Genomic DNA, 14,143 nt, shown 5'->3' with positions numbered 1-14,143 from the left:
GTAAGAGAAAAAAAGTCTCATAAAATCTCATTTGATTTCATCAAAATTAAAATTTTCTGCTCATCAAAAGCTATTATTAAGAAAAGTAACAGCTATTAATAAGAAAAACCACAGATTGGAAAAAGACATTTTTTTTTTTTTGTATTTTTCTTTTTTTTTTTTTTTTTTTTATTTATTTATTTATTCATTCATTCATTTTTTTAGAGAGGAGAGGGAGAGACAGAGAGAGAGACAGAGAGAGAGAGAGAGAGAGAGGAGAGACAGAGAGAAGGGGGGGAGCTGGAAGCATCAACTCCCATATGCGCCTTGACCAGGCAAGCCCAGGGTTTCGAACCGGCGACCTCAGCATTTCCAGGTCGACGCTTTATCCACTGCGCCACCACAGGTCAGGCTTTTGTATTTTTCTGAAGCTGGCAACGGGGAGACAGTCAGACAGACTCCCGCATGCGCCCGACCGGGATCCACCCAGCACACCCACCAGGGGTGATGCTCTGCCCACCAGGGGCGATGCTCTGCCCCTCCGGGGCGTTGCTCTTTTGCGACCAGAACCACTCTAGCACCTGGGGCAGAGGCCAAGGAGCCATCCCCAGTGCCCGGGCCATCATTTTTGCTCCAATGAAGCCTTGGCTGCGGGAGGGGAAGAGAGAGACAGAGAGGAAGGAGGGGGTGGGGGTGGAGAAGCAAATGGGCGCTTCTCCTATGTGCCCTGGCCGGGAACCGAACCCGGGTCCCCCGCACACCAGGCCGACGCTCTACCGCTGAGCCAACCGGCCAGAGCCGGAAAAAGACATTTGTAAAACATTTATTTAACAAAATACTGGAATCTAACCTTACTCATATATTATAACAACTCAATAATAAAAAAACAACTCAAAAAAGAGGCAGAAGATTTTAATATTTATAGATTATTCACAAAGTAAGTATAAACAGCCAATAAGAAACAATAAAAAGTTCTCAACATCATTAGTCATCAGAAAAATAAAAATTAAAACTGGAGAGATACCACTATACCCTATCAGTGTGACTGAAGTATATAAAGGCTGACATCATTAAATGTTGATGAGGATATGGAGCAACTAGAACTCTCATACACTGCTGGTGAGAATGTAATATAATATAATCACTTTGGGGGGAAAATTGGTGATTTCTTTCAATATTAAACATACACCAATCCAATAACTGAGTTATTTACCAAAAACACTATATGAAAATAATATATTCCCAAAAAACTTGTAACATAAAGTTCATAGCAGCTTTATTAATAGTAATCAAAAACTGAAAAAAATCAGGTGTCCTTCTGTAGGAAAATTAATAAACCAACTGTGGTATATTCATATAAGAGAATTCCACCTCAGCAATAAAATAGAACTACTGATACAAGCAATAACAAGCTCAAAACAAGTTTAGTGAGAGAAGTCAGACACAAGAGTATATAATGTAAGAATACATTTATGTGAAATTCTAAAATAAGTAAAATTAATCTGTGTAGGCAGATGAATACTGCTTTGGGCAAAGAGAACAAAAATTGAATAGAATGGTCATGAGGGGACTTTTTTAGGATGACGACAGTATTTTATATCTCAAAAGGAGTTTGTATTCTAGAGATGTATGTATTTGTTAAAATTCAACCAAAGTACACTGTATACACAGTTTAGAGCAAAAGAACAATAAACGAATACTGTTAATAATAAACAAATTGAAGTACTTGAGGAGAAGTGTACTTTGAAATACATTCCCCAAATTAGATAATTAATGGACCAATAGAAGAATGATAAACGAATAGATGTAGGATAAAATCAGTATAGCAAAATGGTAAATCCAAGATTATTAGATAATCACAATGAGACATAAAGGGGAAAAAAAAAAAACAAGGTGGACAGGAGTAGACAGTAGGCAACCTCATGTGCAATTTTATAAATTTTACTTAATAGGTATCCTGGACTGTAAGCATATCACATGCCAAACAGCTGATGCAAATAACACATTTTAATAATTAAAATTCTTCAGGGTATTTACAAGAAGCTTCATATAGAAAGAACTTTGGAAGTTTAACTTAACTGCTATGAAGTTAACAACAATACCAATACCTAAATGAAGAGGTAAGAATTTTCATGCTAACGATATATTGAAAATTTAATGGCAAATAAAAAAATATATTCAAGCCAAACCTAAGTTGTACTGGTTGGACGTATTCCTTGCGAAACCTTTTAAGGTCTGCACTAATTGGCTGTTCACCTTTCTCTGCTGCCAATTTATCTGCTTCAGTAGGTTCAGGCTCTGGAATTTCAAATCTAAGAAGAAAAGCAAAATGAGAGAAATTTTTCATTTTTTATATACAAATGAAAAGGATTTCAGATATAGCAGGAAAAATATTTTAAATACACAATCTTCTTTACTATCATTTATGTGAAAGGTAAAATTACTGATAAACTTCTCTTAAAAGTACTACATATTACAAAAATTGGCCTTTGGCTATACGGTACTAAGGTTTTATAGTCTTTTATCAAAAAAAGTTTAGTAACTAGTACTTCTCAACATATAAAAGATCAATGGAAAAGATCCAAGAAAAAAATCTTTAAGGAGTACAACTTTTTTAAAGAATGTAACAGAGATGGCTTATCTAATAACCTGTCCTTAATATTTATTTTTTAAATGCAAGTAGACATAAATTTCCTTAAATAAATTAATATAAATCCAAAGAGAAGGCCCAAATTAAATCTTAAACAATATTTAAAGACCATAACTAAGTGGATAAAGTAAAAATCAAAGTTAAAAAAAAAAGCCCTGGCCGGTTGGCTCAGTGGTAGAGCGTCAGCCTGGCAGGCAGGAGTCCCAGGTTCGATTCCGACCAGGGCACACAGGAGAAGCGCCCATCTGCTTCTCCACCCCTCCCCCTCTCCTTCCTCTCTGTCTCTCTCTTCCCCTCCCGCAGCCAAGGCTCCATTGGAGCAAAGTTGGGCCGGGTGCTGGGGATGGCTCCATGGCCTCTGCCTCAGGCACTAGAATGGCCCTGGTTGCAACAGAGCAACGCCCCAGATGGGCAGAGCACCGCTCCCTGGTGGGCATGCTGGGTGGATCCCGGTTGGGCGCATGAGGGAGTCTGTCTGACTGCCTCCCCGTTTCCAACTTCAGAAAAATACACACATACACACACACACACACACACACACACACACACACACACACTATATATATATATATATTTTTTTTTTTTTTATATTTATATATATATATAAAAAATTTTGCCCAACCATAGGAAATACAGCTAAAACATAAGTCTAATGCGTGCTTTCCTAATTTTGGACATGGAAATACAACTGAATAAATCTTCACAGCTCATTACACTGATTCAGTCTGGTAAACTTTGTTTCATAGAACAACATACTGATACAGGTCACAATAAAATCCTGTATTAAGTTTTTAAATGTGGAAAATTATCTTGGAGTCCAGATACTACATTTCCCCATGTATAAAACACACCCTTTTCCGAAAAATTTGGGGTCTAAAAACTGGGTGCCTCTTATACAGTGGTTGTAGATTTTTTTACTTGCATTTTCCACTTTTCGCACAAATGAGGAGTTGTATGAATTTTATGATGAATAAAACTTTAGCTCAATAACTTTATGTAATACATTTCTTTTCAAATTTCAGGTCCCAAAATTTAGATGCATCTTATACATGAGAGCATCTTATACATGGGAGCGTCTTATACATGGGGAAACATGGTATATTTTAAATTACAAACTATTTAAAATGCTACTGATATACTCAGTAAAAAAATTTAAAAAGTCAATCTAAAACTTTTTTAAATTAATCGTAAGTTGAAAATAATAATTTTTTATGTCTAATAATGATATTTTGATTTTTTTTAGTTGGCTGACCTTAGAGAAGACTGAGAGAGGAAGTGGGGAGTGGAGGGAAGGATAGAAGGAGGAAGAAGGGAAGAGAGAGAGAGAACTATTCATTTGTTGTTCCACTTAGTTGTGTACTCACTGGCTGCTTCCTGTATGTGCCCTGACTGGGAATCAAATCTGCAACCTTGGTGTTTTGGGATGATGCTCCAATCTTACCTGACCTAACTGGCCAGGGCCCAATTAAGTTTTAATAAGAGTACTTATCCATCAGAAGTAAAACTGGAAATATTTACAGATGAAATACACTGTCTAGGACTTACTGTAAAATACAGTTGTCCTTCGGTAACTACAGAGGATTGGTTCCAGGACCCCAGTAGATACTAAAATCCACTGATGCTGGAGTCCCTTAGTTAGCCCTCTGTATCCTCAGAGAGAGAGATAGACAAGAATAACAAACCAATGGATACAGAAGGTCAATTGTAATCTTGGGGTTAGGATGTTCAAGTGTTAGAAAAACAGATGACATATCAGTTGATAATTACTGAAGTTGGATGCCTGATAAATGGGGTTATATTTCCTTAGTATATAGCAGGAAAAATATTTTAAATATACAATCTTCTTTACTATCATTTATGTGAAAGGTAAAATTACTGATAAACTTCTCTTAAAAGTATTACATATTACAAAAATTGGCCTTTGGCTATATGGTACTAAGGTTTTATAGTCTTTTATTCTTGTATATGTTTTGAATATACCATAATAAAAAGTTTGTTTTAAAAGTAAAACAGTCTCTTTTTAAGGAAGCATTGTTTTATTGTACAGAAAAAAATTTCATTAAGATACATAGTTTTCTTTATCCTCTAAGAATGGGTCTTTCTGATTACCACTATAAATATTGCTAAGTTCTGAAAAGACCTCTGTTATAAACAGGAATTTCAGTTTAAGCACACTGTTTGAAGCATACTGCTAATCTAATGCCAAATAAATAATGTTCAAAAACTACTTGAGTACACACTATGCATCCAGTACTGTGCAAGACACAAAACAGTTAACTTTTTACAAAATGTTAATATAAGTGAAAAAAATTTTCTTACCGTTCAATCAGTAAGCTTAGCAATTCCTGTGGTTTACAAAATGAACGATATGTAGTAAGAAAAGTACGAACAAAATTGGGATCTGAAAAGGTAGAGCATAAAACAGGTTGCATATTTTATTTATTCAGCATATTTTGGAGTCCTTACTTCCTTTCCTTTTTATTCTGGCTTCTCCCACTGTGGCTCTTCCTGCCAATCACAGTATTTCTTGATAAATATTGTTCAAGATTCATGAATATGCAATTTTTATGAATATTTAATTAATGAGGTTAACAATATTATATTTTAGAGACATTAGTTATTTTTTCCTTTTGATTCTGCAGTATTCTTTTCATATTTTAGAGGCCATCCATTTTTTTCCTGGCCTCAATTATTTTTGAATTTCTTGAAAAGCTTTTAGCTCCTTGGCCCTAGATAATCGCTTGTAATGAGTTTTACATACCTGCATACATATGATATGTTAATCTTTCAATCAACTTCACCACTGTCCCCCCTTTAATAATGGGGATTCCACTTCTACTTGGCAAGTTGTCTTCAAAAACAATGTTTTCCTCAGAGTCTTTTACCACAAAACGATACACTTCAGGACTTGGTAGTCTCAGTGGTTGCTCATTTTCTTCTTTCAATAATACTGAATCTAGCATTCGATCTAGAGTACTACGATAATGAAGAGAAATAAGTGCTGCCATCCAATTATTTTTCTCTTCAGCTGACTTAGCAGCAAATATTATGCTGTTTTCATCTTTGGATAGTAATTCAAAAGCATGTTTGTACTCACAAGTATCTTCTTTATCACATATTTGTATTTTTCTCATGACAAATTTTTCTTTTAATCTGTATTCTGCACTACTATAACCTGGAAGGCGTGACTGGCTATGATTGGGTTTGCAGCTAATCATTAAGCCATCGAAGAGAAAAATATGCCGTTCATGTTTAGCACCAATTCTTGTCAATGGACCTTCCATAATGAATTCATTACAACACTGTCCAATATCTTTGCCTTCCCATCCATCTATGTTTTTCTGAATTTCATTCATTTTTTTAATAGCCAGGTGCTTGCTTCTTAGTTGACGATTATAAAAAGGGCAAACAGGATCCCTAAAAAAAAAAAAAAAAAAGACAAATTTAGCTCATTCAATGGCTAAACAATCCTAATTGCTTTAAGTGCAAAGGACTTCAAATCAAGTGACAAAGATATTAAATGACCAAACACTAGATTTTGCACAGAACATTTATTTTCTTATAACTTTGCCACTACATGCCTCAATTTCATTATTATAAAAGAGATGTTACTAGAGGTACTATATTTCATTCCTATTGCCATAATAATAAAAAACCCCAAATAATTCTATTCCTTATATAATTATATAAAAATTAGCCCTATCCGGTTGGCTCAGTGGATAGAGCATTGGTCCAGCATACGGACATCCCAGGTTTGATTCCCAGTCAGGACACACAGGAGAAGCAACCATCTGCTTCTCTCCCCTTCCCTCTCCCCCTTCAGTTCCTCTTCCCCTCTCGCAGCCAGTGGCTTGACTGGTTTGAGCATTAGCCTCAAGTGCTGAGAATAGCTTGGTTGATTTGAGCATTGGCCCAAGATGGGTGTTTCTAGGTAGATTCTGGCTGGGGCACATGCGGAAGTCTGTCTCTCTATTCCCCCCCCCCTCACTTAAAATAATAATAATAATTATACCAAAATTATTAAATATATCTTTTAAATTTTTATTACATATATCTTAACAATATTACAATGCCAATTTTAAAAGACTAGACCAAAATAAAAATGTAAAACAAAGTATAACTTTCAAGAATGCAACTATCATTATAATAACACTTCCTGAAAAACTAGGCATCAGATGTAAGTGAAGTATGCAGAAGCATTCACATTCTCAACATTTTGGAATTACCCAGGTCGGCGTCGAGGTGAATACTGCTTGTAAATTCGGTCCATACTACCCTGAAGATTCATGAGAGCAGTAATTGCTTGGTTCAAACACTCTCTGTCTTCTTGTTCTTCACTACATGCTTTCAATTGCTAGCAAAACCCAAAAAGAAAATTAAACCTGCATTGTTCAATTCTTTTCCTTTCTCATAATTAGAGGAAGCAGCAAAGTTATAACTCTAAGTGAATTTTAAATATACTTAATAAAAATAGCTTTAATTTTATATAATTATGTATACAGTGGTCCCTAGTCTATCCTGGGGGTTAGGTTTCAGAACCCCCTGCAATGGGGGAAAATCTGTGAAGCAGTGACTTTATATTTATTTTATTATTTATATATATTTTAAGGCTTTATAAACCCTCCCCACACTCTTATAAACCTTTCCCACACTGTTATTAACCTTTCCCACACTCTTATAAATACCTTCTATTCTCTTAAACACTTTCTACACTCTTAAACCTACGTAATTTTAACAACATATAAAATTTTTATGGGTACTCACCAGTGAATACTAATATGTTTTAATTAATATATTTCATAGTTTTTTATATTGTTTTCAACTTCTTAGGCTAGAAAATGCTTATTTTACCGCAAAAATAATTAAAATAACAAATATATAAAAATACCTATATACCGCAAAATCCTGTGATATAGTGAAAAACCTGTGATACAAAATTAGATATATACAATTTAAAAATGCGCAATACAGTGAGACCACGAAAAGTGAACTGCGATATGGCGAGGGACGACTGTACTTTCCGATCCTTCAAACCAACCCTCTTTCTACATGTTTATTATCATATAAGTCAGAAAAAAAACAACTACAATAACCATTTGGACATTTTCCAAATATTAAAAATGGTTTAAAACATGTACAACATGAAGCTTAAAGGTGACTTTTATTTGTTAATAACTATAAATAGAGAAAATAAGATAAACAATTTCATATTCTTTATTAAATCCTTACATTTTAGAGATTTCTAGAAGCATAAATATCTTTGATATACAACGTAATCAAGTTGCTAACTTTCACACTTCAGTCCAACATAAACTTTTCTGAAAATAGTACCTCACAAAGGATTTAACTGCTATTTTTTACAACATAAAATTCAACCATTCTAGTAAATATCAAGAAACCATAAAAGTTAATCCTCTATCTTATTAACCCTTAGAAATAAGACTTATCAACTGCATTATTAATTGTAACAATTCTGGCTTTATTTTATTTATCCAAAAATTTCTCTTATATCTCACTCTAAAAATGGAAGAAAATTTACCTTATAAAAATAATTCAGCTTGGATGATGCTTCTATGTTTTAATTTGTTTGATATAAGAATTCAAAGTGGAGCATTATACAGATATAGAGAACATATGGATACAAATATACATTTATACAAGAATCTGGAAAAATTACAATCATTTCAGAAAATTTTAAAAATTTTAAATGTATTTCATGATCTTAAACCAGGGGTCCCCAAACTTTTTACACAGGGGGCCAGTTCACTGTCCCTCAGACCATTGGAGGGCCGGACTATAAAAAAAAACTATGAACAAATCCCTATGCACACTGCACATATCTTATTTTAAAGTAAAAAAAAACAAAACAGGAACAAATACAATATTTAAAATAAAGAACAAGTAAATTTAAATTAACAAACTGACCAGTATTTCAATGGGAACTATGCTCCTCTCACTGACCACCAATGAAAGAGGTGCTCCTTCTGGAAGTGTGGCGGGGGCCGGATAAATGGCCTCAGGGGGCCGCATGCGGCCCGCGGGCCGTAGTTTGGGGACCCCTGTCTTAAACTATCTTACTAAAGATATTGTGAAAAAAGATTCTTCTTGGCTCCACTCTAAAATATTTCCTTAGTAAATATGGGTATTGATAATATAAAATACTTAATTATGATCTTTTTATTCTTTCTGCTTTTATTGATTCAAACTTCCAAATTATCACTAATAATGAAATTCTACCAAAATGAGAACTGCTTTTCAATTTAGGTGTATGAGGTTACTAAATTTCTACTGTCTACTTGGTCTTCAGGCTACCCAAACTCTCTCATATAAATGACCATGTCATTTCTAAATATCCATGTAATAATTATAGGCTGTCAAAGAGAAATAATGTTTCAGGCTATTTAAAGCACAGGATTTTCTTGTGACATAAGTATATAAAATAATGGCTCTGTTTGGTATAACTTCAGTCCAATAATTTGCTAAACATTTCTTGAATTTTCTGCAGTGAGATTTAATAAACAACCCATTTAAATAAACATAAGATTAATGAATATCCCTACAAACATTTGAAAGCACGTATTCTAAACATTTTACACTGACATAGAAATTACCAACTGAAATGGTTCCTCCCTACAAAGTTCTTCTCTTCCCCCCTTAAATTGTTTCTATTATCTAATCTACAGCATGTATTGAATTTGGTCACTGTCCCAATCCTGCTACTTTAGGGAAATTTTCCCCCAATATAGGACCCAGTTAGTGTTGTACTTAGCAGCCAGGTTTCTATTCTATCGTCTCTTTTTAATCTATAATCATGGTTTATTCAAACTGAAAGAAAATTAAACTAGAACATAAAACAACATCAATAAATCTTACAGATAGAACTTTGAAAGAAGATATAAGATAGAAAATAATATATACAATTAGATCTAATTTATATAAAAATCAGAAGCAGGCTAGATATATTTTAGTGATATACACATAGGTAGTTAAACTAAAAAAGAGAGAAAGTAAGTAATTGCTATTATAGTCAGGATAGAGGTTTACCTTTGGTATGTTTACATATAATATTATGCTTATTTATTATATAACACATTTGTGTTTATATTGTTTTAGTACATACTTTTCTCTAAGTATATAATGTACCACAATAAAGTTTATACTGTTTATTAGAACCTTTAGGAAGTCAATATATTTTCATGTTTACTAATCTTTGAAAAAAAATTCAACCTTTACCGTAATTATTTTTTTAATGTTATTTGGGTCCTAGCTAAGAGAGGAAGAATACTACACTGTATGAAAAAATACGCCAATCCTAAAAGTTTTTCTTAATAAGTTAAAGCAAGCTAGAAATTTAGAACAATGTTATGTATAAAAGTTATTAATTACTTATTTAAAAGTTAAAGCAGTGTTATTATGTGCCTCCAAAAACTAATTCTAAAATGTAAAAAAAGTAAACACTTTTCTTATAATGTTTGTACTATAAGAGTCTATATTATGAAATGTCAAATGAAGATACATTTTCCTGTCTCTCTCCACCACTTAGAAATGATAAACAGATAAATAAGAAATACAAGTTTACTCCATGGTCTTTTCTCTGTGAAAAGAAGGTAGACATTTAAAATACTTTATGAATAAAAAGTATTTAAAAATAATATGATCAGATCAAAAACTAATTTCTAAGCCTCATAAATACAAGTATTTTTAGTTCAAAATGTTTTCATCTTACCTTTAATAATTCAAAATAGTGCCAACAGTGATACACTGGCACCAGCATAAGGCGTGGAAGGACATAACGGACTGCCTCTCTAAAACCATCAGCAATGGACTGCAAAGCAAAAAGATGTAATGTTATACTTCTGATATCAAGGATACATAACAGCAATTCCCAACAGACACAGCTTTTAAAAATATAAGACACAGACTTACTAAAACTATAATAAAAAACATGTTCTATATTAAAATTGAAGTGCTGTCAATCAAAATTTTTTTCTCCTTTTTACTCAAAGTTAATAAATACATACATCTCTGCATCTCCTATAGAGCTAAAATAATTTTCCCAGTAGTCCTCTCAGCTTTTCTTCAAAATTTCTGGGTTCCACATACTCACAGGGGTCTCAAACTTGCGGCCCGCAGGCCGCATGCGGCCCGCCAAACAATTTTGTACTGATTTTTTTTTGTTTTCAACTGCAGTGAGAAAAGTGTTGCATAACAATTGCCTTTTGTAGACTTAGTGTGGCCCGCTGAACGGCTGTGATCTTGCTCTGCGGCCCACATGCTGAGTTGAGTTTGAGACCCCTGCTCTACAAGAATTTTGGAATCTATGAACTTTCTTGCACATTTTTATGTTACCATGTTAAATGCTTTAAGTAGTTACAAAATACGTTTTGTGTGTGTGTGGGGGGGTTATATGTATATTGTAGATCAGGGGTCCCCAAACTGCGGCCTGTGGGCCGCATGTGGCCCCCTGAGGCCATTTATCCGGCCCCCACCGCACTTCCGGAAGGGGCACCTCTTTCATTGGTGGTCAGTGAGAGGAGCATAGTTCCCATTGAAATACTGGTCAGTTTGTTAATTTAAATTTACTTGTTCTTTATTTTAAATATTGTATTTGTTCCTGTTTTGTTTTTTTACTTTAAAATAAGATATGTGCAGTGTGCATAGGGATTTGTTCATAGTTTTTTTTATAGTCGGCCCTCCAATGGTCTGAGGGACAGTGAACTGGCCCCCTGTGTAAAAAGTTTGGGGATCCCTGTTGTAGATATTACTTAAGTATATTTCACCAAACAATGATTAAATAAATTTCAGATTTAGCGCGTTTAATTTATAAAAAATGTCCTCTTATAACTTACTTAACAAAGCCAATCTGCACTGTCAAAATAAACTGTCAGGTTAGACTTAATTTCTGCAAAAACTATGGTTTCATTCTTTTTTTTTTTTTTTTTTTTTTTTTTTTTTTTGGTTTCATTCTTAAATTCAAATATGCATGTTAATGTCACAGTCTTAAGTACAGGAAGCATGTGGAAGAACCTAACATCCAGGTATGAGAACTTTAACTTTAGAAGTCTCCTTCACCTTTATCTCATTGTCTAATGAATGGTGAAATACTTTTTTTAAAGTTAATATTCACGCTGTTAAAACCATCTCACTTCTTAATTCTTAGATAGATATGATAAAACATAGGTAAATATGACATTCGATTTCAACTACCAGGAGTTTTTAACAATCAGAAGAGTTCTCTCAGAACTCTTTGCTTTGTACTTGTGATTCTGTGATTTATAAGGTATCCGGTCTTCATCCACAATTCCAGGCTCACAGCTCCCCTAAAAGCTGAGGATTTTCTAAGTTTAGAGAGTAAAAAGGGTGTCTTTTGTTGTGTTGATGGTGACTTTTAGACCAAGGGGCTGGTTGCCAGGAGAAGCAACCCTGTGATTAGATGTTTGAATTTTCAGCCCCACTTCCTGGCCTGACCTATGGGGAGGCTCTGGAGGTTGGGTTCAGTTGCCAGTGGTCAGTGACTTAGTCAATTCAGACTACCTAATGAAGACTCCATAAAAAACCCAGGAGGAAAGCTCATTGGTCTTTTTAGAGAGCTTCCACGTTGGGAAACTAGGACATTTCTGGGTGCCACCATGTTGAGGTCCCAAGCTCCATGAGGATGACTTCACCCTATTTTCTGTTTATCTCGTTGTTGACTTGTATCCCTTAATCCTTTCCCTTTAATATCCTTTTATAATAAACCAGTAATCTAGTAAGTAAAATGTTTCTCTGAGTCCTGAGCCATTTTAGAAAATTGAACCTAAACTGGGAGATGTTGGAACCCCCAATATAACCAGCCAGTTAGCTCAGATAAGAGCCTGGGCTTGCTGCTGGCATCTGAGGTGTGTATGTGTGTGTTCATGCACAGAGGTGCAGGGAGGGGGCATGAGGGGCGGAGAATCGGAGGGCACAGTATTGTAGAATTGAGCCCTTAACCTGTGGAATCTGATCCCATCTCTAGTAGACAGTGTTAGAATTGAGCTGAATTCTTGCTTGTATCTGAGGATTGTTTGCTAGTGGGGTTCGTGAAGCACCCCCAACACTTTGGAATTGGGTTCAGAAACCCCATTTAGAACTCTATTTCAGGAGCAATACATTTTTTTTCCTGACTGGTACCTGGAAGTTTTTATGCCTTGAATTAATACATAATGGTAAATTGAATTTGATGATAGGTCATGTGTAAGAGAAATAGAAAAAGAGAAGGCAAAAACACAAACAGGTGGCAGATAGACTAGAAACTGATTCCCTTCAAGTTATCTGTGCCCTTATATTGCCTGAAAGATCTTACAGTATAGCTAGAGTTATGTATATCTCAATTTTGAAAACTAATAGTCTGTAGAATAAACAATTTTCTAAATTTTTTGAGGGATTTAAAAGTCACTTGTGTTGATTTTAAATGTCATTAAGGTTGATTTATTTAAATTGGTATTTCTCATCAGATAAACACAGACAACAGTAATATATATATAATATGGAGAAAGAATCTGTTTTGCTGCTTTTAAAATATATCCTCATAGGTAGACATTCCCCTAATTCTCACATATTGTTAACTAAAATTAAATTTTAATAGACTCGACAAATATTAACTAGGTCAAAGCTCATATTCTTAAGCTTTGGTTTACAACTTCTAAAGAATTTTTATCATTTTTTTAAAATGAAGCATCACTTCAGCTTTTTGTGAGTCTGATATGAAAAGGGTTTTTTCCTAACTCTTTCCACTTCACTGAATATCTGGGGCAATAGCTTAAATAACTGGGCCTCAGACATTCAAATCCCACACAGCAAGAACTACTCCTAAAATAGGAATAAAACAAGAAATGTGAGTGCTTTTATGAGTACGCAAAGATCTTACAGGCAGACTGTCTGATTTAACAAATATTTACTTTATGGTTTACATCTATATATAAGATTAACTTGGAAAATATTTCTTCATTGAAGTAAATTTGAGAATTAGACATAATTTTTATTCCAAGTTGAATTTCTGAGTAGAAAGCAATAATGGGAATTCACAGTGAAGAAGGCAGGGAAAAGATGATAAGTTCAGTTTTGAACATTTACCATATATTTTGCTCCATAAGATGCACCCCCCCACACACCACCAAAAGTGGAAGGGGAAATGCCCGTGCATCTTATGGAGCGAAAAATACGGTATTTTATTAAATATTTTAACACACCGTTTGGTTCAGAATTTTTTTTACTTATTTTCCTCCTTAAAACCCTAGGTGTGTCTTATGGAGCGAAAAATACCGTATATATTTGAAGTGCCTGTGGGATAGCTAAGTGAATTAGGGAAGCTGGTTATGTGAAAGTGTACACACACATCCACTGCTTAAAAGAGAGTTAGGACTTGAAAATACAACATACAGGCAGTAGCTAAAGCAAAGGATATGAATAAAGTTACTCTAGGAGAGCTTTAGAGGGACAGAAAATTAGGGGCTGACCACAGAAGTTAGATAATACCTGCAATTAAGGAGACTG

At 34.3% G+C, this 14,143-nt stretch overlaps 1 protein-coding gene across 1 annotated transcript in view; it reads right to left on the bottom strand.

Annotated features, from left to right (window-relative positions):
• Positions 1-14,143, bottom strand: part of SOS2 (SOS Ras/Rho guanine nucleotide exchange factor 2) — a 111,505-nt gene that overhangs the window by 40,534 nt on the left and 56,828 nt on the right. The window contains exons 8-12 of the mRNA XM_066344336.1: positions 10,356-10,454; positions 6,856-6,983; positions 5,391-6,046; positions 4,949-5,030; positions 2,169-2,291 (exon numbers count right to left, since the gene is read on the bottom strand). Coding sequence (XP_066200433.1) covers positions 2,169-2,291; positions 4,949-5,030; positions 5,391-6,046; positions 6,856-6,983; positions 10,356-10,454 — 1,088 coding nt within the window. The remainder of the gene's footprint in view (positions 1-2,168; positions 2,292-4,948; positions 5,031-5,390; positions 6,047-6,855; positions 6,984-10,355; positions 10,455-14,143) is intronic.

This window comes from Saccopteryx leptura, chromosome 6 (genome assembly GCF_036850995.1).
Source record: "Saccopteryx leptura isolate mSacLep1 chromosome 6, mSacLep1_pri_phased_curated, whole genome shotgun sequence".
Classification (NCBI taxonomy): Eukaryota; Metazoa; Chordata; class Mammalia; order Chiroptera; family Emballonuridae; genus Saccopteryx; species Saccopteryx leptura.
Note: the sequence above shows the minus strand (reverse complement) of the source record. Positions and strands in the feature narration are given on the sequence as shown.